The 24,518-nt window shown below is 41.7% G+C and overlaps 1 protein-coding gene across 13 annotated transcripts in view; it reads left to right on the top strand.

Moving 5' to 3' along the window:
* IQSEC1 (IQ motif and Sec7 domain ArfGEF 1) overlaps positions 1-24,518 on the top strand; it is a 348,151-nt gene that overhangs the window by 259,004 nt on the left and 64,629 nt on the right. The window contains exon 1 of one of the 13 annotated variants that reach the window (XM_082768443.1): positions 18,977-19,260. The exons of 10 other annotated variants lie outside the window; for them this stretch is intronic. In XM_082768443.1, the coding sequence (XP_082624569.1) occupies positions 19,196-19,260 (65 nt within the window). In that variant the 5' untranslated portion in view covers positions 18,977-19,195. Of the gene's footprint in view, positions 1-18,976; positions 19,261-19,564; positions 19,828-24,518 lie in introns of those variants that run through there. 2 more of the 13 variants (XM_082768432.1, XM_082768433.1) reach the window with 2 other exon arrangements.

The following is a 24,518-nucleotide window of genomic DNA, read 5'->3' as shown; positions in this document are numbered from 1 at the left end:
TAACTCTTGGCCAGTAACAAAGATGCATATTAAAACCAAACTACTGAGCTGCAACTGCTCAGTGTAGTGCTTGGGATTCCTGTTAGCTTCAGATCCCAGTTTGAGTAAGCAGTTAAGGCTTTTGGAAGCTAGAATGGACCTGGCTGTGGAGGGTTTTTTTTCCACAGTGAAAGGCAATTAGCTATAAATCTTTCTTAGGAGTTTAATAGCACAATGTGCAGTTCATCTTGCATTTGCCTGCATGTTTATACCTGAGAATTAGGTTGTTATGTTGTTTACTGCTTTGGAAAATATCTTAAGAGAATTTGTTGATGAAGGTGCTATGATGCTATGATTATCTGTCAAATCCACAGGTATTTACCGCTGATGATGCAGGAGTCTGCCAAAGCTGAGAACGTTTGGTTCTTTATATGGAAGAATTTTCTTTAGTCCCGTCTCATATTAAATTCTTTCCTTTTTATGATGCCTGCCTCGCAGTCTGCACAGACCCTTTCTTCTATACTGCGTTCTTCTTTCCATGCTGTTATTTCTTATTTTAAGTGACAGATGCAAGGAAAAAAAAAAAATGAAAAAAAAAACAAAACACCTTGTTCTAGTTAGAATGAAGACATAAATAGTCCTGTTATGGTGATTACAGAGTTCTTCAGGTATCCCTCCAATATTAGAAGTGTTCCTCAAAAGTAGTTATGGGTTTAGTACTTTTATATGCCATACCTTTACACTTAGCTGTTTAAAATGTTGACTTTGAATGACCACTAACCTGCTTATCTGCCTTACCTATATCTTTGTGAACAGAGGGATGGATGTTTCTCCCCCGGTCCGTCATTGCTCTGCTGATGCTGTTCTGCATTAGCCCATAGCAGGATATTGCAGGACTGTGTTTTGTATGATGTATGCACATGGAAATTCTGTTTGTAAGTGACAGATTCCTTATTCCTATTAAGTTCAGGTCTTTGCCTGGATCTTAGAAGTGAAATGAAACTACTAATTTATTACTGTGAGTTAATTTTCTTAGTTTATTCTGTGTGAGACAGTCCTTCTCGGGTTCACGTTACTTAAGCTGCAGTGAGCATGGAGGCAAAACTGTTACAGCTCCTCCTGAATGGCTGCTGCAGCACTTGTCTGCTGGAGGAGTGCTCTGGGTAAGTTTTTGAGCTACTTAGAAAGCTGATCCTCAGGAGCTTTCTCATTTTCCATTCCATCTTTTCCCAGATGTTTTGGTGATCCTAGAAGTGAGAAATGAAATTATTCAGGCTATTTCTTCATCACCACCTCGGAAGAGAGTTGTGGTCTTGGCCTTTATTGGCCTTGATGAAATAAGAGAGCTCAAGGTCCTAGTTCAGGGATGAAAAAAAAAAACAAAAAAAGTGCCACTGCAATGCTTTAGTCTCACCTGCTAGTCCAGCCAGGGAATCTCTAGAGTAGGAAGGTTATAAATATATGATAATGTTTTGGTTTATCTGTGAGAAATGTTAAACTATTGCAGCTATTCAAAACAAAACAAGCAAAAAGAAAAAAAAAAAAAAAAAATCTAGACTTAGGTACTGTACCTGAGATTTTCAAAAGGAAAGCTGTGTATGTCAACACTAGGCAAGTGATTTCAAGAGCACAAACAGGAGTTGGGCTTTCAGTGCCCTTTGGTGAACTGTGAGAAGCAGACAGTGCCAAGCTGCCTTTGAAATCTCCCCCTGAGTCCTGGAACTAGATTTTAGTCCTTTTCCAGAAGCTCTGAACCCTGAGTTAGTTTCTAAGGTGACTGCTCAACTATTTAAAAAAAAAAAAATGCAGCCTAATTTGGGATTTTAAATACATTTCTGAAGATCTTGGTCTATTGCCCATGGACAAAGCAATGAATACCGTGACCTCTCATCCAGATCGTTTAGTGAAGGAGGTCCTTGATAAACTTTGTCTTTCATTGTTCAATCATGAAAAGTGCTTTATGAAGTCCAGCTCTAAGTTTTAGCAGTGATACTGACAAACACTGCCAGGATCGAATTAATACAACTAATGCGATCATCTGGGTTTCCACCTTCTGGATTCCTACCAATCACTACCAATACCAAACAGATATTTCAGACCTAAAAATCATATATTGGTTTGAGACTAGGCAGAATAGCAGAAAAGCTTTGAGTCTTCTCAAATCAATACTCGTTTGTCCTCTTAATGCTTTGTACATATTTATTCTTTTAATATAATTTGACTTGCATGGATATGAAACTGTTATTCCCATTCCCTCAGAATTAAACATTTATAACCGCTAATGGTGTATTTTGCATTTTTAAATTTTATCTTGTTAATATTTAAAAAATTCTTGTACAAAATGCACTTGCGTTTCAGGCATTAATGTAGATGTTATTTCCTTACAGAGTATCTTAATATAACAAATATAAAATCTGGGTTAGAACATGCAGTAAAAACCAATATATTAGCTTTTACTGTATATAGAATAAATAAAGTAACGTGACGTTTTTACTAAGCTACTTAAATTCATTCATTTCTTTCTATGGTTTAGAACCTGTGAAAGAAATGAAACAATTTGTCTGTATCCCATGTACTCAAACCTCTCCTCAGTTGAGATGCTCAGCTGTACCAGGTGTTTGATAACAGAACCACTTTAGTGTCAGTGGAACTGCAAGGTTTTATGCCAGTGTTGGACATGGTTGAAAACATTTACTGTATTTTTTCATTCACTACTCTTTCTCCCCTCATTTTGTATGCTCTTTTGCTTCAGTAAGATGCATGCTGGTTTTGTTATTCATCTGTAAATCAAGAGCAGCTCTGAAACAAACTACATTGGAAAAACGCAGATGAATAATACTGCTAATAATGATCTCTATGATATTTCATGCTCTAAAAATTCCCTGTTTAGATTATCCATATGTATATTTGTATGTCAATACTTTCTTCACCTGAGAAGGGAAGTACCTAAAGGCGTTTAAAGATTTTGTTCAGGAAAAGCATTACACAAAGCTGCTGTGCTGTTTCTCCACGCTGCAGCAGGGTGATTTCAATGCAAATTTTTCTGTGAAAGAGAGGGTACCGCATTTCATCATTCTGACAGCAACCGTAAATTGCTCTCTTGCCAGGCAGGAGTAAGTTCTGGCAAGATGTATATGAGAGATTGGAGGAAAGACATTTTCCAAAGTAAGTCCTTATTGATAGACTTTTACTTTTCTACAACAGCATAGCTTAAGCAAAATGTATGGTTTGTCACCTGATCTTAAATTCTCCTCTATGCACAAATGGCATTGTAATCAGAGAGTAGCAGGAGGAGCCATTCAAAGGTGAACAGTGCCAAGCAGCTGACACCAGGAAAGCTCTGTGCACACTGACCTAAATGCTGTTTAGCATTGTCAAGTAAGATAGTACCCAGGCTATTTGGCTGAAGAATTTTAGTCTAAAATGCCAGATTTATATGAAGAGAAAGAAGCAGAGACATAGAAATTTCTCTGCATTTGTTTCTGTTTTCAGCAAGTGAAACTAGTCAAGTTTTACCTCTTAAAGTATTATTGTAAGAGCTGGCTATAAATACTGAACTGAGCTATTTCAGTAGAGACTTAGTTCTCACTCTTGTCTCTAAGGTTATTCTGCTTCCTGTCAGCTACATGGTATTAGCATCCCACTTGAGGAATGGTGGCTTTGTGCTGCCTGGTTCAATCTGAAAGGCTGCTTGCATTTCTTATACACCAGCCTTTCTATACTACAAAACAAAAATGTAAATCCATTTTGAGTCATCTGCCAGAAATCATAAGCTTTATATATTTTAATATAATTTACTGGAAAATCCATATTATTTCGAGCATTTAAATAGAATGAGAAGACTAAGTGAAGAGGACGTATTACCCAGCAAAATTTCACGATAGTTTTTGAGATTGATTGCTACATATTGCTTTAGATTTGGGGCCCTTTTAGGAAAGGCCACCAAGAGCAGTATATGGATTTCAGGTTTGTACCTGGTGTGTTATGCTTTACCATAACAATACCTGCAACCAGGAGCATCTTCCCTCATTTGGGCCTGAGCTAGGCAGCGTGAAGCTGTAGTGATTGCTGATGGGCACCAATGAAGCTGATGCCTTTGCTGTTGGTGAGGAGTTTGCATCTGGTTATGAATGTAAACAGCATTGGTTGAGGCCATGGAATATTAATATCATTTCAGGACTGTCTGCAGTAGCAAGATCAACTAACAGCCTCCTATTTTTTGAGCACAACAAAATCCAAACATGTTTAAATAACTGCAGCACTGACAGTATGGCTGGGGGAGTCTGGGTGACTTAAATCTGACAATCCCATGGAGGTCCAAAAACAGAAAATGGTGCAGAAAAAGCTGGCAAAGCATGGCTATGTGCACAACTAACAGTGTATAGTAAAATAAAATTCACAAATTCTCTTATTAAAGCAGCAAGAAAAAACTAATTTCAGCATCAAGCTTGTTTTTGACTGGCCTCTTGATTAGACTGCCTGACCACACTTCCTAGAAATGAACCAAGATGATATGCTTTTTTTGTGCTTTTGCCGTTCCCCTGGAGGGGAACATTCTAATGGCTCTGGCAAATTGATTAAATTAGGTTTTGAATGATACAGACTTTGAACATTCACTGTATTTCCGGATGCTTCCTGTAGCAGAAACTAACTTGCTTTGGGCATTTGTCCCCCGCCTGGGAGTTTGCCAAAGTCTTCACTGCTAGCAGACCTATTCAAAGCACTAGCTCTGGGTACCAGGCATCCAGAAGGCCTTGCTAGCTAGAGTTTGTATCTGAATTCTGCAGCTTTTGCTTTCCCATGAAGTCAGGTCTCCTCTACTTCCTCCAGAAATACAGAGGGACTTGCCACCTGTAGAAGAGATGCTGTTCTGTGGGCCACAACTGTCATGCTCGGAAAAGTGTAAATGCAGAAATATATTCTCAGAAACAAAACTATTTGGGATTTTCTTTTTTTCTGAAAGCTTATTACCACTTTTTACATTTATACTGCATACTGGTAGATGCAGTTATGTAATAGTTCGTGTGTAATGCATGCACGTGGGCACACCAAGTCCTCTGCATGCAGAGCTGGATGTTGTAAGAGAAATTGGGCTTGGAGTAGGACTCGATGATCCTCGTTGGGTGCCTTCCAACTCGGATATTCTATGAAATGTGTCCTGGACAGAGAGAACCTGACACATAGCTGCAATTAGTCTGAGTAAAGAAAGAATCCCTGAGATTTTTATGTGGTCATTTGCTAGGTATAATAAAATCCGTAACAGACCAAAAGTTACTTTTCTTTTAAAAATTTTATGTAAGGGCTTGAACTTCTCGTTAACGGTTTTAAAATAATTAACTCTTTGTTTTTAGAATGAATTAACTGAAGAATGCATGTGCCATTCTAATTCACTACAGGAATACAATAGCATTATGTAAAGTCATGCAGAGCATATGCAGAAATCTTCACCAGATGTCTGCTCAAGAGTACATCTCTGACTTACAAGGAGAAAGTAATTTGTGAGCAGGCTGTTCAGCTTGTGCTTTGGTGGTGGAGGAAAAGAAGGAAATACTGAGCCTGGGTTGTGTATCGCGCTTCACAGCACATAACATTTGCAAATCTGGGAGAAACAATGAGAGTCTTTTTTCTTATTAGCATGTATGTTCTGTGGCTGTAAACAGAAGTGAAACTTGTAGCATCATTACCATTTGGAAGAGAAATCTTATTTCTGATCATCCAGACAGAGCAGCGATGGCATTAAATGCTGGGTTCTGCATGGAATGCTGTTGTGGTGAGTGCTCGTAATGCACCTTTTATCTTAAGTATTTGGGGGTTCCTTGCTTTACGTATACTTGTTTGTATTAAAGGGAGGGTAAACCGAGATCTGTGAAATGGGCAGTATTTTGTCTGAGCTCTTAAGGTAATATCTTAGGCAAGTTCCAGCTGGTTGGCAGTGCAGCCTGAAGGGATCTTAAGTAGCATTGAACGTCACAGTGTGGAATGCTTCCCCTTTCTTTAATGCCAGTGGCACTTGGTCCTTTCAGCTGTTGCAAGCTGCAACTTCCGTTCTGCGATCCTAGCACTATGAAGCACAGTGAGTGAGATGCACAAATAGCAGTGCATATCACCATTTGAATGCTTTCCTCAGACTTAAATACATTTTGTATATAAAACATCTCAATGCTGTATCAATGAAAGATGCTGGCAGCTTTGAGAAATGGCTACCCAAGAACCGTTTGTTTCCCTTAAACTTAAATCTCTGATGAGGTTGGGGAGTCTTGGTGGTTTCATTCCCTGGCTCAACATAATGTTAGCCAGGAGCTTGTGTCAAAATGAGCAATGTCATCTTCTCAGGTTTCTCTGTTTTGGGAAAGACTTTGCAGATGCCATTGGACACTTAAGCAAAATCAATTTTAGGGTAAAATCTGAGAGTTTTAGGTTGTCCATCATACTCTTTCCACATCCTCACATTCTTCAGAATGCTTTATTTATTTATTTATTTTTTCTCCTGTGGATTTCAGAAAGAATCCACTTGAAATAGCTCCAGCTTGGATTGTTTGATTATTTCATTCCTTCTGGCTCACAGGAGAGGTCTTAAGACAATAGGAAAAAAATGGATGCTTTTGAAGTCTTCACTGTTACTGAAAGCTAATTTGATCAACAACAACAACAAAAAAAAAACAGCATACACCTTTGTGCTAAAGTATGAGTTGCTGAAAGTAACTTTCAGTCTTAATGGCCAGAATATGCTCGAAAGTAGACATTTAATATGAAGTAAGTGTAAGGAAACACCACTAACTACATACCAGGATAGGCTTCGCTGACTTCATAGGCAAGTTCAACGCAAAATGAATGACCTCATTTATATCTGGCCCAGGGAAATACATTGTTATTTCCAATGTGAAGAAAGAGAATCATATAAATAACGCGCATCTTTTCTGACGGTTTAAAGTTAAAGATTTGTCATACATCTGAAAATTGTTATTTCTTGAAACTCATTGTGGTGGTTAACAAAAGACTGCTAAGTGATTTGGAAGAGAAAATATTGAAATGATTGTACAAGGAAGAGACTGATACAGTTTAGATGCATTAAAATATCTTTGCAATTATTTTTGAAAAGTTTTACATAACTATTGACATAAAAACATGGATTTTGTTGTCAGTGCAGAAAAGTTATTAAAATAATACAGAGTAGCAAGATAAATTCTGATATTTTTTTTCTTTTCCTGTAGGAAGAAAAATGTCATTACTTTAACTCAAGTATGACTGAATTTCTAAAGATGATTTTAAACTGGTTGAGCAATGCTTCACGTTTCGATTAGTTTGCAGTTCATACTTTAAACAAGAGATGGCATAATATCCAAGCTGGTGATGCAATCAAATAAATGCAAAAGGCTTCTAACCTGTCTTTTTTGAGCTACAGTAATTCATTTTTCTTCTTTATCTAGGAAGACAGAAGTCTGTTCCTAGGCTTAAGTACCATTTTTTTTTTTAGTTGATAACTAAATAAATAAGTGCTTGTCCTCCAATTCTTTCATTCTTTTTGGTAGGGTGATAAACAGGAATAACCGCAGCATTACGGATATACAGAAATAACATGAGGTTACCAGACTACCCACAGGTAAAAGTGGCCACTTGCATCGTATTACACTTGTGTACTCCATCAGTTATTTAAATAGCATGTCAGAAGTCAGACTGCCAGCTCAGTAGGCTGCTTTTATGTTGGACTTGAGGCCCAAAGCGGTAGTCTGCTCTTAGTGAACATACTGGGGTGTTTTGACAGTACTGAGTGTTATCAATGTCCCTTTGGGATCATAGAGGTGGATTTCAGAGGTGTGGTCGCAGTACGTTGCTGCTAGGTGATGTGCTCAAACACTGCTGGAGAACCAGGAGTGGCTGTGAGGTTTTGCACAATGGCCACAGCGGGTGATATATCACCTGCTCTCAGGTTTCCACCAAGAGTAAACGTTGCAACATATGCAGTCACATACGTGTGTTGGGCTGAGGAAGAGGAATTGCAGAGTCCCTTCGAGTCCAGGGCATTCTTCATTGTTATTAATAAAGGTAGCTAACATTGATATAAACTATTCACTGAATAATCTTATGGCAAATGCCAAAAATCATCTGTTTACAACAGCTTCCTCATTCTGTCTTTCATTGCTTCAGGGTTGTGTTTATTTGCCAAGGTACTGCAGTTTCTAGCCTGGGCACATGCAATAGAGGAAAAAAGGAGATTTTCCATACTTACAGTGGCAAAAATTGAATTTACATTGAAATGACGTCCTGTTTCTAACCTCTGGATTGTTTAGCAGCTTTTCCTGAGACACCTGGGGGTGGGTTTTTTATCATAAATCAACTGGCTGCATTTGATATTTTTTGTATGTACCAACTGTTGACTCCACCATATAATTAATTAGCATAATCGATAACTGCACCGTGTAATTAATTAGTAAATTGCTTTTCATTTTCTTTTTGTCTGATTTAGATGAGACTTAATTTATTAAATATTTTCTGTGACAGAGCAAGAAGTCAATCAAAAGTTACGAGTGCCTTCAGGAATGGATTGTACTGTGGAGTACTCCCTTTGTCATGGACAACAAAAACCTGATTCCCTTTGCTGTGTTGCCTTTTGAAGGCAGTGATTTAAGATATGCTTTTGCTTACAGTATAGGTCTCTTAATACTTGTGGGGCAAGTGGCAGCAGGAGTTCTGCAGGAATGTTTCTTGAGACAGGAGGAGAGCTGCTAGCAGGGGAGGCTTCTGGTCAGCCAGCCCTGGCTGGCATGTGCCATTCACTGAGCTGTGCTGCTGGTTTGTCTTGGGTAGTCCTTCTTTTGGGACTCTCTCTTTTATTTTTTTTATTTTTTAAATTCAAAACAAGGATTGCAGTAAGTAGTAATTTGAGAAGATGAGCACTTAGCATCCTGATATCTCACTGCTACCTCTGCAGTCAGTGTGCAGCTGTGCCAAAACACAGCCCTGTGCAAGGCAAACTTCAGGAGCTACGCGTGGCTAGAAGGAAACAAAACAGATCCTGCTCATCGGTGAATAAATGTGCATGTGCATTGTCATATGCAAATTGTTTCTTCTGCTGGTATTTTGCTAATCTTGCCTTGCAGAAGGTTCGGGCAAATCTGGTAGGAGCTTTTTAAACAGAGGCCCGTGTCCAGGGGCTGCTTCCTGCACATTGCTGGTGGTCTGAGGGCAGGGACACGCGGGGCTGCTCTCACTATGGCATCCCGCGGGGGCTGGCTGCACGGCAGCTGAGGGAGGAATGGCCTGGTACCTTCAAGAGGAGGAGTGGTTTGCACTGAAGGATTTCAAAGAGGGATTTTCCTGGTCCCTGTGTTTTCTTAGCATACCAGTATAGGTCAGTGTTAGAAACAAGGTAGTTTGGAAGTATGTTTTCAGAAACGTGTTTGGAGCTGTATGTCTGTGATCTATATAGGCACACTCAGCATGGCAAACTAAAGGACAGTATTTAAGGAGAAATCTGTGAGAGAATAAGATGGAACAAATATTTTACTCTCTTTATGATTGAATTTATCACTCTGTAGTAATACAAAACCCGCCTCTAAATCCCTGATGAACTGCGTGTAAAATCCAGCAGCATAATTGCAGTTTGGTATTTTCCGATCACTTCTTTTCTAGTCTTTAATAATGCCTGGAAAGGTAATGCAACACTGTCCTGCTCTGACACAGTGCGTCTTCGTTTTCAGGTCAGAAAGATGCATAGCAGGTGTATTTTTTGGTAGAGCTCAGGGCTGGAAGCTGCCCAGGGCAGCTGTTGGGGCTGCAAACAAAAGCAGACGTCTAAACTCCATTGTGCAGCTCTGCTCTGCTCAGAGCTTGGGCAGAACAGGCACACTTGTGCTCAGGGCACTGGTGCCATGCCCACCTTCTTGTAGAAGTGACCGGAGTCACCCAGTCTTTTTTTTTTTTCAGAGTTCACCCAAATCCCATAGGGAGGACAGCATAATGTCGTGTGCTACCCTCTGGCCCAGGTGCAGGAAACTGCAGAACAGAAGCACTCCTGTTGTAACATCGTTTCTTAGGCTATTTATTCTGCATTAGTATGGAATGTCTCACTTCGGAGGTGTGTGTTTATTGGCTCCTCCTCTATTTTTGCTTATTTACATCTGGCTCAAAATAGCATTCAAAGTACAGCTGTAAAGGTTGCCATGGGAAGAGTCAATATTTGTTTGCACAATTTATGCTCTGCCTGAACGCTGCTTCCTCCACTCCCCTTCTTGCAGCTGTCCCACAGAACAGTTTTTATGGCTACTCCATCGAGTTCAGGGACTTGAGTTGATTAGCGGAGGTTCATACTGTGTTAGCACACACAGTGGTATTGTCACTGCAACAGCTGTTTCCTAAGTTATGTGTGTGTGTACATGTGTGTATATACGTCTGTGTGTATGTATATATATATATATACATATATATATATATACATATATATGTAGGGTGACCTTAGTAGAGTAACTCATTTTGCTGTGCAAGCATTGTTAGTGAACGTGGATTTTTTGTTTTGTTTTGTTTTTTCCTTAGTGATCGCCCTTTGCTGCATCCTAAATAAAACTGTAAACGTCAGACCTTCAGTGAGCTTTGTGTGAAGGGGCTCCATAGGGCCTGCACAGAGCAGTTTGCAGGATCGGGCTGTGAGCCTAAGAAAATATTTCTGCATTTTAATTTAGCCTTCTGAGTGACACAGTGCATTTCCATGGTGACACATTTAAAAGTAGGTACATACACTTCCTGAGTTAAAAAAAAAAAAAAAAAAAAAAAAAAAAAAAAGTGTATTACTCAGTGGTGCACTAATGCTGAAGCCTGGAAAATATTTTACTGAAATACTTTTAAATATAACATTAGGGCAGTAATAACACCTTCCTCTTTAACCTTCTTCTTAATCAGTTGTTTAAATAAGCAGTCAGTAAAAAAAAATGTTTTCTTTACATTAAAATTGGATTTTTGTTCAACTGCTATGTATACAAAATATATATTTTATATAGAGAACATAACTAATATATATTTATATCGTATACAATCTTAGGTTTATATTGCATGCTTATATGTATATTAATATATAAAATGTTTATATATGTGTTCTCTATATATAAATAATGCATATATATGTGGGACATTTCAGTGATGCTTGTCATTGTAGATACTGTTTGAAGTTAGTGGTTGCTAGCAAAATAATCAACTGTAACACAATCTGAACTTCAAGTAGAAAAAACTCCGTATTTAGAGCGTTACTTACAGAAAGACAAGGCATGGAAAATATGCACTTCTACATGGTGTGTGCTGTACACATGATTTCTCAATATAGCACATTATACTGGGTCAGATGTCATTAATGCTGGTATAGAAAGGCACTTTCATACGGAACATTTATTAACAACAAACTTAACAACATCCAGATATTTACTTTAACACTGACTAGTACTTACTTTTGTAAACCTTCAGACAGTATTTCTGAGGTTTTCAACTCTTCCACTTTTTTTTTTTCAATGCAACATAATTCTGTGTTTCTCAAAATTAGAAAAAAAATCATAAAGCCATGTTAAAAGTGGTCCTGCATTTTTCTACTTCAGTGTAGGTACAAAATGCAATGGGCACGCACAAGTTCACTCGTCTTACTGAAATTGCAAATCTTTCAAACAAACAAACAAAAAAAACAACATTCTGTTCTAAGCAAACAAAACTGTGCTTTTCTTGGGGATTGAGAGCTTTTGAGATGATGTTGATGACATGAAGCATAACTAAGCGTTGTTAATCTCGGCTGTCCATTAAGTCCAAATAAATGCTTTTCAGAGAGAGCACATTATTACTGCCATAAAATGAATGTGGAAAGAACAGGAAGCTGCGGGGAACCTTCTTGTATTGTATATTTATAAAGGATATCTTGGTATCCACAAGGTGCTTTAAGGGCATTAATATGCTGTGTATTAGCTACCTGGATTGTAGGAATCATCTTGACATTCTGGTTTTGTCCAGCCTCATTTAAAGACATTTCAATCAGTGACAAGTTTACTAACTCCTGCCTAGGCTGTGTATGGGGCTTGGTGTCACCCTGTGTCTGTGGGTTCTCTTATGGCTGTTTTTTCAGTGGTACTTAGTAATACTAAAATGTCCCGGTCATAATAACGTTTCCACTGTAGTCTCACTTGGTGGTAATACCTGGAGGTAAGGAAAATAATGAAAGTTTGCACCGTAAGTGGGTCTTATGATACTAACAGCTACTCAATGTGCAGCTGCCCTGTACAAGTTGAAACATCCAAAATTCACCTGCAGGAAACAGCTTTGTTTTAAATGTGTTCATGTCCTGTAGTACACCCACACATGAAAATGTGGCTGCAAGGGGGTGAGGAAGGTGCAGAGGTGAGAACCGGAGCCCAAGGGGAGGCAAACCACTTCTTTCAGTGGTAGTGCTGGCTTAATCTGACCGTAAATGTGCACTGTTTCTCCAGTAAAGGAGAATTACTTTAGTCATTTACTATGACTAAATAACAGCCAGGAAATGGAGCACTTCAGCTGTCTCTCTGTGAGGTCTGTGGTGCTGGAGCACCAGTACATATTCCTTACATCCTGAGTTCCCCATCCCCGAGCCGCACAAACCCACTGCCTGCCAGCCTCTCTCAGCAGTGGCACCACACGCAGAGCCAGCACAATCCTGGGGCTGTGACTTGGTGTTGCCAGAGCTCACCTTCCCGTCTCTGCGCAGCTGTGGGAGCTCTGGATTCACCAGAGGACTTGGCACTTCGAGTGAGAAAAAGGAAGGAGCCTCTCGCACGTGTTGTGTGGAGACAAAGGACTATTAGACGTGTAAGGGTGTCCACAGAGCTGTAAATAGCAGTCACCTTCTATTCGCAGTACAGAGTCCGGCCTTTATTGCCCCTAAGAATGCAGACCAAAGGTTTTCCTCTCCCTTTTACTGTGTTTTGATATACAATTCCTGGCAGTAATAGAGTGGCCTTCTTAGCTTACAGTTGAATTTCCTTCCAGAGGGGCTTTCTGGCTCCTTGGCAGTCTGTACTTTCTTTGGGGGATTTCCAGGCATCCGCTATCCTTCTCTCCATGGATTTGTATGAAGAAAGTGTCTTCTCTTGAAGACCGCCGCTCACTGTTGGTTCACTAGAGTGCAGCTTCTCCTCAGGTACAGCTCCACTGCTGGGTGAGTCATGGCGGCACCGAGGGCTGCTGCAGGTGTCTGGGTTAATTTTTTTTTTTGAAAGGGAGTTTGCGTGGAATTCCCACACAAAAATGTATCATTCCACATGCCTACAGATCTGTCAAAATAAATGTTTAAAAGCTTGATAGCATTATCATGAAATGTAATTATCTAATAACTGGTGATTTTTTCAGAACACCAGAAGCACGTCTTGCTGTGAGTAGCACTAAGGGTAGCATAGGCAGAATGAGTGACATTGAAAGATCTTCTCAGAAGCAGCATGATCGGTTTTCCATAGTTCTTTGAAATTTCTAAACACTCTACTTAGATAAAAACTCTGCCTAATATTATTTCTTCCAATGTTGTGCGTGTGGATATAATCACTCACCGTTGTAGTGCACCTAATAATATCATTTACAATAGCTTTCCACAGAAGGGAGGGTTTGTAGGATCAGCTGCTGTCACAGAGGGACAAAATCAGGTCAGCCTGTTGACAGCAGAGAATTTTGAGTCAGGAATCCTGGCTTTGGACTAATGGTGTGACTGTGATCTAATCCTCTTTATGCTTTGCTTTTCTCATTTCTGAGATTTTGTATGTTTTACAGCTTGCTGTAGCTTACTGGGTTTTCCGGTTTGCATGCTTCTCCACTGGATGCATTAGTGTATCTTAGTGTTTTGTAACAATTTTAGCACTGCGTAAATTCCTTTTTTCTTCCAAAATTATGACTTATTCAAATCTAACTGGGGCTAAAGACCCTGCAGACCCCAGGCTTTCACCAGCAGGGTTTCTTTTGAGGGGTGAAAAACAAATCATTTTGTTTTCTCCCTCTCCAAAGCTAAGTATTGTGTTTAATGGAACAGGATAAAAAAGCTAAAAATGTAGATCCATTTCAGTTGTAGTTCTCCCAGGACTAAAAGGTGACAGTTATTCTAATTCTCTTCTGCTGTGCTTTATGCTTTTTGTGCTTCAATACTCCCATCATTCACTCTGGGATAATACTATTTTATATTTTCTAAAGATGTGGCGTGGTTTTTTTGAGATGTGTAGTAGAAAAGTACAGTTTCCAGTCTACAGCCCCTTGAAGTCAGTGAAGATTTCCATTGCCTTAAATAGGCTTTGGGTCTGTTCTTAGGAGAGCAAAGTGACTACAAAGACTCATTGTTTTGCCTGCTCCATAGCAACCGACACCATAAAGCCTTTTCCCAGATGTGTTTATTTAAAGGCCTTTTAAGTTCAGTTAAAAAATGAAGTTGCTGTTATTGTTTTAATGCTAATTTTTGTATATCAGCACTAAAATATAAGTAAGTGAACTAGGACACAGCTATAGGAAGTGAGGGGGCTTACATGAGAAAAGGTTAAATCAATGTGTGGAATAAAAAACTGGGATAAATACAGTAAAGTGTTAACTCTTAGAGAATTATTTGGCATATTTGGGAATTTCTATGCAATTCCAGGTCATGAGGGAAAATTACCATAGTATGCTGTGTTTATACAGTATGAGAATCAATTAATGTTTATTGATAATTTTCATCATACACCATAAGTGAACACTGTGAAAAAACATTGTACTGTACATTCCCAGAACCAATATATCCCCATGTTTTTTAAGGAACAGTTTGTTTTCCTTAAGTGTACATGTAACTCTGGAGGGGTGGAGGGTAAGAAAAGCCAAGAACACATTGGAGGGTCATGGTGGGGGGGATCTTTATGTGTTAGCATATTTTTTTTTCAAGTGATGAATCGGATTAGGATCCCGCAAAAGCCCACTGAGAAAGGAGTGAGGTAATTTGGCCTGCGTATGCATTTAAGTGTTTGAGACTCCATGGTTGTATTTATGCTCTGTAGTATACAGACAACCTGAGTTTCTTCCTCTTTTTTTTTTTTTTTTCTTCCTGGTAGCACTTTGCTTTTATTCAAACAAAATCCAAGATAAATACCCATTTCAGCCTTTTAGATCTTGGAAATAATGGTGTATTAAATGTGATTAAGATGGGAATTACCCTTAAGCAGGGTCATAATTACTGTAGATTTGGATGACATGTTATACAAATTGCTGTGTGCTCATAATTACAAATTGAGTTTGTTGCACTCTGGGGGTTTATAAACTTTATCTTAGCTATTAACACATTAAATAACCGTGATTTATGTAAATTACTGGCTATACCAAAATTTCAGTGTTGTGTTTAATTTAAGGTTTAATTATGTTTCTGTATTAGAAATAAAATACAGTTAGTTTTAGCAAGGGAAATTGAATAGTCTAACATTCACTACTGAGGTGTTAAATGCATTAATAATGGTAGCAAAACTGCAGCTGCCTTTGTGAGTTTGTCATTAGTATTTACTGGTCACACTGGCCAAAAAACAGGGTGAATGAACCAGTTGTCAATAGTAAGCCCTTCCTGAGGCCAGCCAGCCTGCTTGCTTCATGGTATTTACCTCTAAATTCTGGCCTGATCTAGCAAGTATCAGTTCGTAGTGCGAATCTTGATTTACTTCCTCTTACACAGATTTTCCAGTTCCTTAATTTCTTCTTAAGTCAGACAAATTTATTTATTTTTTTTTTTAAATGGAGCAAAGATAAGTTTGTGTTGTACTGCTAATTGTGCTCCAACAATATGCCAGGAATAAGAATGCTAAGATATGAGAACTTGCTTTCCCGTCTCCTTACTCTGCTCTGCATAGCTCTACAGTGCCTTGGTAGCAGCTCTAATGCCAGCTAGATGGCAGCTGGGGAACAACAGAGTATACAGCCTCTGTCAGTTGCATTTGTCCTGCCAAAGCTTCCTACAAAGTGCAGATAAGTGGTATAGACGTCAGCATGAGCTCTGCATTGCTAGATTCTCTACTGGCCCTCCTCTTCTGAAACATCACCTCTGTATGTTTGGCACAGAGCAGAAGTGCCCCACCCCACCTATATATTCAGGATAGCAAAAATACATAGCTGTGTGCCACCAGGAAATAGTTCTAAAAGTCAAGCCTAGCTGTCTATGAAAAATCACAACCTGCCTGTTACCTGCTGGATGATGTGCTGTGGATTGCGGTTCAGCAAAGACAGATTTCGGATGCTTAAACATAAACAAAAAATCCCTCACAAAATAGTTGCATCAGGCTGCCTTACCTCTGAAACCACAGTGCCATCTGCATAGTGCATTAATAATTTATTTTTCTGTGTTTAATTTCTCTTGTTGGAATACATGTGAGATCTTGAATATGGAGATGATTTTGGCATTTAATCTCAGCTTCAGGTTGTAAGGACTCTCACTGAAAGCAAGAAGTAATTTAATGCAAACATTGCAGGAAATTTGGGGTTATTGAAATTGTGGGTGGGGGAAGCTATAACAATTATCCACGTAGTATTTGAAATGGGGTATGTTATGGTTGATTGGCTGCTTGCTTATCTAGCACCTTTGCATCAGTAGAAGGAGGATTCTGTTTGGAAGAGGTTGAGCAGAATCCTCAGAAAATTCCGTGACTGCTTTTGAGGTCAGAGTGTCTCAGCTTCCCTTTCCAGTATATAACCTCCTTCACAGCCTACGCTCAGGCTGGCTGCATTGGGTTACTTCTCTGCAAACCAGTTTCCATTTAGCAGTTGGCTTGGGGACTGCTTATGTCTGCTTTGGATTTGTCTCTGTTTACAAGCAGAAACGAAGCTTGATGCAGGAGGGCGTTGAGTCAGGACGAGAAAAAAGCGGAATTGTTGCAGTGTCTGTCTACTCCAGAACGTCAGAGACTGCCTGGATAAGTATTAGATGTTGAAAGCAGGCGCTGCAGTGTAAATAGTCTCTGGTTATAGACTTGCACGAACATTACTATCAAAACAGTTAGTATAGGTGTGCCCTTCCTTAAAATATTTGAGTTTCACTGAAAGCTGGTTAAAGCCAGGTTTATTGGAATCCATGCCTAATGCTTTCTTTAGGAAACTATGCAAAATGCATGTTCAATCCAAAGGTTTAACTACGTTTAAGTACGGTTGTTTTGATTCTTTTATCATCCAGACAGATGTGATCAGTTCTCATGGTATGTGTTGTAAATAAGGGGTATGTTGTATACACAGGAGAAAGTACAGCTTAGCCTTTTAATCTGCTCTTTCATGTGCCTGATTTGTTGAGCTACATTTTTAGTTTCTGACTAAACTGAGTTTTCCCAAACTACAGAGATCAGGCAGTATTTGTGCTGGAATATTTTCATTCCTAAAAAGTATAGTGCAAATTGCTCCCTCTCTACAAAAACTTCAGTAAGTACTGTGCAAATGATTATGAATGAAGCTTTTAAAAGTAAACTCACCGACATCCCCTGCCCCTGTGCCTCTCCCCCTCTCAAAAAACAAACAAACGAAAAAAAGCACCACCAGCCCTGCAAGGATGGTTCTTGTTTTCCTAATGAGCTTCCGGTTCTCCAGTACTCTGGCATCTAAAGAAGACAAGGAGTGGCTGTGGTTAGCCTGCGCAGCTTACATAGACATGATGCTTATTTTGAAGATGGGAAACTTAATTTGGAAAGTAAGTTGTTTTGACGGTTCCATGAAATGTTTTCACAGGAAACCCAAGACTTAAAACTTGCCTTTCTTTCTTGTGTTATTACAGGATATTAATCACAGAGACCTTACTATTTTTTGAAACACTCGTTTCTTTGTACCTGTGGGTAGCAGTATTTACCTACTGGCTTTACGGTGCATTTTCAGCTGTTTCTTTTGACCTGAAAAACTAAAAATGCTTCAGGAGTAGTCTTTGTAAGTTTTGAAGAGCAAGTACTCTTCAAAATGATTTGTGGTGTAGATCAGCAAAGGAGCTCAGTGCTTTGAACGGGAGCAGGCAGCTGGTAGGTGGTGTTCCCTGGGAGCAACGAGCCCGGGAACTGTCTGACTCCTCAGCCCAGAGCTGGAGTTAACCTTCCAGGTACACTGCAAACCCTCTCTTTTTCAGGCCTTGAGGGAGGAAGGCTTGGAAGGCATCGTGAAGCATATGCATTTTTGATAAAAACATGTAAAATATTATTATGTGAGAGAAATTTATACAATTTGTGTTCTCATTTTTGCAGAACTGTGGTTTCTACAGAAGAGGCGTGTATAAATTAAAATGCATTTTACAGTATTGTAGGAGATAAGATGGGTTTCGTTTATGGATTACTGAGTTTAATTAACTCTGCTTAGACTTTATTTCTTGCAATACTTTAATTACTGCAGGGTGAATCTGCTTCCGAAAAAAATAGGAGGGATTCTTGTTCATCTGTCAAATACAGTGATGATGAAATGTGTGTGTGTGTGTGTGTGTGTATATATATATATATAAATATATAAATATATATATAGTGTGTGTGTGCGTGATGGTAGTGAGGAGTTAGTGCCTGCCAGAACTTGCTTCACCACTGAGCTGGGAGTTTTGGGAGGCAGTGGAAGTTTCCTTCCATCCCCACGTAGAAATGCTGAGGACATGATGCAGCAAAATCGAGACGCTTTCTGGGTCAGGATTCAGTGAAACGGCCACGGATAATAAGACCTGAAAATCTTTTTTTTTTTTTTTTGAATTATTCATTTTCATCGAAGAGCCTGGTTCTGATAGATCTGTTTCTTGCAGTAAAGCAGCCTCTCCTCACAGAAGGCTGTTCTGTTGCCTCCGGCAGGCGCTGCGCAGGGTGGGTTCGCGTTTTGCCCTGTAACAGACCCTCCACCGCCCCCACGGCACGCCGAACAGGAAGTTTTATCGAGAGGAGACGGGATCCGGACGGGTACGGAGCGGAGACGGCGCCTGGATGCCGGTGGTGCCGGGGGGAGCCCGTTTCCTCGCCCCGTTTCCTTGCCCGGGCGGGGGGAACGCGCCCCGTCCGCCGCCGTGAGGCGAGCGGCTGAGGCGGGAAGCGCGCGCCCGCGGGCGCCCCGCGTTCCCCGGGAAACCGCCGCGTGCGCGCGGGCCGCCGTGCACGCGCATCCCCCACACGCACGCCCCCGCCGCCGCCGCCGCGCGCGGCCTCTGAGGGGAGCGGGCGGGGGCGGGGCGGGGCGGGCGGCGGGGCGGCTATGGTGGCGCTGCCCGGCTCCCCGCCCGCCACTCCGGCCCGGCCCGGCCATGTGGTGCCTGCACTGCAGCTCCGAGAGGACCCAGTCGCTGCTGGAGCTGGAGCTTGACAGCTGGTGAGCCGCGGGGCTGGGGCTGGGGCTGGGGGCGGCTGTCACACAAAGCGCGGCGCCCGCCCGACCGCCCGTCGCCGGGCCGGGCCCCGCCGGGGCCGCCTCAGGGGCTCGCTGCCCGCTGACGGGGCTGCCACGGCCCGGCCCGGCGGGGGGGGAGCGGGTCCAAAGGCCTCCGGAGCCGGCGTCCCGCTGCAGGGGACCTGCCGGGTGCCAGCGCTGTGCGTGTGGGGCTGGGGGGGACCGGGACGGCTCTGCGGGCAAGTGCGCCCGCCAAATAAATGCGTGTGTCCCTGCCGGAACCAGGAAAGTTTATCCCCCCCAAAATGCGTGGTGTTCTGAGGTGACTGGCTGGTGGGAAGATATGCGATTTAAAGAAAGGTGGGCACTCAGAAACTGCGTGAGTGCCTGTGTGGAAAACTATGAGAGGAGAAAGTGTCCAGATTCGGTATAACTGCGTGTGACTGCAGCAGGAAAATGATTTTTGATAAGAAAAACGCTTTATAGTACAGTTTACAGCCATATGTTTGAGCTCGCTTTGTCCCTACGGAACATAACAAAGTCGCGTTGGTAAGTTTCCTGTGCTGTCGGTACTGTTTGCACAGCGGAGGTTACATTTGCATGGCTTGCTACACCGTAATTCATAAATGTTCCTGTAGTTACACCCTGCCGGTATTCACACGGTTACGTTTTGCCATTCAGTGATGCTTCAGCCTTTTCTTCTCCATTTGTGCCTTGCTCTGCACTTCCTTTCAGTTAAACGTGATTATTCTGCCCAAGCTGTTAGAAGAAGAATCGCTGAGTGCTGAGTTTGGATGGCTGCGTTTAGCCGTGTCTATCCTTGCAGCAGATACATCAAATTCTGCGTTTCTATGAAGGGTCTCTATATAGTGCTTTTGGGGAACTTAAGTCCTGCCATATAAAATGACCTATTTCTCATTTCGCTTCTCCCTTTGTACCAGATTTGTTTTGTTGTTGTGATCTCCTGTTCTAGCTGCTGAAATCGCAGCCACTGAGGGTACTGGTATGTGGTAGTCAGCTGTTTTTTTCTGTTAGTTGAACAGGCAGCCCAGTCAGTGTCACGGCTGTGTGTGTAAATTCAGCTATCATCCTTTTTTTTTTTTTTTTTTTTTTTTTTTCCTATTTCTACTAATCTGAAACAATCAAAGATACTAAATATAATACCAGAGTTGGAGTTAACCAGTGAAAGTTACAGCACTCAGTTGTGTCAACAGCTCATAGTCGTTTCTTTGCCCCTTCAGCAGCTTTCTGGAAACCCTGCTAATAAACAATTTGCAATTCCAGTCCTTTGAATAATTTGTGCTTTTCAGATAAGGATGCCCAAGGAGTTCAGTTTTTCACCTGAGAAGTGCAAATGCCAAGTTGAGCAGTAACTGGTTTGTTGCTCTCCTTGCAGATCTGCACGGGGAGTTGCAGGGCACTGAGGCAGAGCAGCACCTGGGTCCTGCTCTGCTGGGCAGGGCGGGCGCTGGCAGGGGGATTGCACCTCGTGGGCACTGGGAAGGGACCTCTTGGGCCAGGTGGCCCCATGACCTTGCGCGTTTTTTTTCTCACCCTGTGACCATTTCATACTTGCAACATGCAAATTCTCTGAAGAGAATTACGTTTCTGTTTGTGTGGCTACAAAAGGTATTCCCCCGGGTATTTAGTCTTCACGAGAATAATCTTCCATCACCTCTGGGCTGGGATTGTTTCACACTCTTGCGGATGTTTGGGTTGGCTGCTAGGACTTTGGGAGGAACAACAGCTTTGAAACGTAGTTTTTCTTAATATTGATCATTCTTTCTCCCAGATAGAAAGATGGCAATTCAAGTACCAAACTTTCTGAAGAGGAAGATCCCATCATTGTTTAGCGGCTTAGCACACTTGCTTAGTTACTCAAATTATGCTTACAAACTGCCTGTGCCTTGAACACCAGTAAGCAGCAGCTGAGGTACAGAGGCTGCCTCATAGTAGCCCGTCCCCTGTTGGTGGATGCGAGGTGTCATCCTGGACCAAAACCAGCATTGGCTCCAGTTGTGGAGGCGTGCTACCTGTATACCTGTAGGCATTTAGCCTTTCCTCACTTATTTCACTTCTGCTTCTTGACGTTGAACACCACTCATACTCGGGAGTCAGGTGGCTCGAGCAGACGCCTGGGACACAGGGTGCTAGAAGTGGGGGTGCTGCTTTGCTAGTGAAGCACATCCCCCTGCATGCCATACGGGGTTCCACCTGAAATTCAAGACACTGTAGCCTTAACTTCAGTGCCTCAGCTGTGTGACTTCCAATGAGTAAATCTGGATTTAGCCTGATATCAGGGCAGCTCTGTTTTGGAAATATTAATGTCATAAAGCTGTCCTGGAAATTATCCACTAGATCTTCCTAGTCTCAAGACCCAGGCAATTGTACTTTGCTGTAAGCCCACACAGCTCCTGGTTTCTACCCCTTTCTGACAGGAGCAAAGGAGTGGTTCAAGCTACCCTGTGGTTCTTTCTACCCTGCCCATTCTCCTTGTATTCAAAAAAAACTGTGAAGGACCACAACTGAAGGAGGAAAAAATCCAATTGGAGGCTGATCACTAGTGGTGTCCCCCAGGGCTTAGTACTGGGGCCAGTCCTCTTTAATATCTTTATTGATGGTCTGGATGAGGGCATCGAGTGCACCCTCAGTAAGTTCGCAGATGACACCAAGTTAGGTGCGTGTGTCGATCTGCTCGAGGGTAGGAAAGCTCTGCAGGAGGATCTGGATAGGCTGCACCGATGGGCTGAGGTCAACTGCATGAGGTTCAACAAGGCCAAGTGCCGGGTCCTGCACCTGGGGCGCAATAACCCCAAGCAGAGCTACAGGCTGGGAGAGGAATGGTTGGAGAGCTGCCAGGCAGAGAAGGACCTGGGAGTGATGGTTGATAGTCGGCTGAATATGAGCCAGCAGTGCGCTCAGGTGGCCAAGAAGGCCAACGGCATCCTGGCTTGTATCAGGAACAGTGTGACCAGCAGGGCTAGGGAGGTGATCGTCCCCCTGTACTCAGCTCTGGTGAGGCCGCACCTCGAGTACTGTGTTCAGTTTTGGGCCCCTCGCTCCAAGAAGGACATCGAGGTGCTTGAGCGGGTGCAGAGAAGGGCGACGAAGCTGGTGAGGGGCCTGGAGAACAAGTCCTACGAGGAGCGGCTGAGGGAGCTGGGCTTGTTCAGCCTGGAGAAGAGGAGGCTCAGGGGCGACCTTATCGCTCTCTACAGGTACCTTAAAGGAGGCTGTAGCGAGGTGGGGGTTGGCCTGTTCTCCCACGTGCCTGGTGACAGGACGAGGGGGAATGGGCTTAAGTTGCGCCAGGGGAGTTTTAGGTTGGATGTTAGGAAGAACTTCTTCACTGAAAGGGTTGTGAGGCACTGGAACAGGCTGCCCAGGGAAGTGGTGGAGTCACCATCCCTGGAGGTCTTTAAAAGACATTTAGACGTAGAGCTTAGGATATGGTTTAGTGCGGACTGCTAGTGTTAGGTCAGAGGTTGGACTTGGTGATCTTGGAGGTCTCTTCCAACCTAGACAATTCTGTGATTCTGGCACATGGACTAGGTTGGCTGGGTTGTTGTGCCTCCTGTGCCTCTTTGTTGCAAGGATTTCCCATCATTTATGAAGGATGCCTTCATAAGAGGGTGATTTTCTTCCTATTTCAGCATTTGTGTAGTTGGTTTTCCAAAAGAGTCAATGGGAATATTGTTATTAATTTCAGAGCCAAGCATATTTTAATCGCAGTAGCTGTCAATCAGTTATTGCTTTTTATGTTTATTTAATAACAGAGCTGCAGGAGATCTCAGAAGCTATATTCAGGATGGAGCCCTGATTATGCTACTTCTTACATTAAATAGATGGGCCCTTAACCCAGCTATTGCCTGCTCAGCAGAACAGCTGAAATTCTGAACAGATGAGTCTTGGGTTTGGGGTGAAAGTGTGCTGGTGTTGTTAAGTGCTTTGGTTAGATTTCATTTATGTTTAAGTCAAGCACAGGCCACAAGCTGAATTCATATTCCCAATTCTGCTTCTATTTTTCTGTTGTCTAATGGGACAGTGTAGTTATAGGAGCAGAATCAGGCCCTGGATTTTAAAGTTCACTTTTTCATCATCCTGGATATTACCATGTAAACTTATGTAAATACACGTGTTTAATTCACACTTTTTCCCCCATAAAGTAATTACCAATTGTGGGCTTTTAGCAACACTTATTAACCAAAATCATTTTAGTTACATAACTACAGGCTTTCTTGCATCTTGCAGGATTTCCTTTAAATTTTATTTGGGGTAAGGTCAATTGCAATTAGGGTACAGACAGAGATGGCAAGTTTGCTGTGCTGCTGTGATTTGACTCCAGGTTTCCAGGGAAGAACAGATGCTGCTTTAATCCACTGCAGCACAAAGCCCTAGTATTACGTTAAAGAGGACTGTAAATTTAGCCAAATAAATCTTCTTTTGCTTCCTTACAATAGACAAAAGGCTACAAACATTTTCATAACATTATCATGAATAATTGTAGAATATAATATTGTATAATATTATAAATTGTTATTAATAAAAATAAAGTAAAAAGGCCAGGCTTTGGTACAATAAAAAATCAAACCCTTTTATCTCAGTGGGAGAAGCAGCAAATTGGAATGGCTGCCTTTGGTAGCCTTTAATACAGGAAATTGGTGGAGTGTATCTGGTAATCAGATTCTTTCAGTAGCTCGGTGTCATCTGAGTTTAACTTCTGTTTAAAGACCAAGGGCCCCGTTGCCTTGTGCAAACACAAACAAAATGCAACAGTTACATTTGGTTTCCTTTTACATAAGTGGCTACTTGTAGTGAATAGAAAAGGAATCCCAAAATTATTAATCTTGTTTGGGGGGTGGGACTTGCATTGTTTAGTCCCAAACATTTCAGTTGTCCTTAAGATCTGCCAGATTAACAAGGATGGAGATGTCGGGATTTTCAATGTTTTGGTAAGAACAGAGAGAAAGAAAACTAACTTCCCTCTGTTTGTTGCTGTATGCGTGACCTCCCTGTCATCTTCATGGAGTATAGAGCAAAGGAAGACACAAACTCAATGCATTTTCTGTTACAGGGTGTATGTACAGCCAGTCATAAAATCCTAAAAAGGGAGTGTTTGACTTTCATTTAATTTTCATTCCCAGCCTTCATGGTAGACCAGACCAAACTTGACCTCGGATCACGTGAAGAGTTTAAATACAGCAGCGGCTGTGGGCACTGTAGCATAGCCATCCCTGTGT

Source organism: Aythya marila (genome assembly GCF_965140915.1).
Source record: "Aythya marila genome assembly, chromosome: 10".
NCBI lineage: Eukaryota > Metazoa > Chordata > Aves > Anseriformes > Anatidae > Aythya > Aythya marila.
The sequence above is the reverse complement of the archived record's forward strand: the minus strand, read 5'-3'. Positions and strand labels throughout refer to the sequence as shown.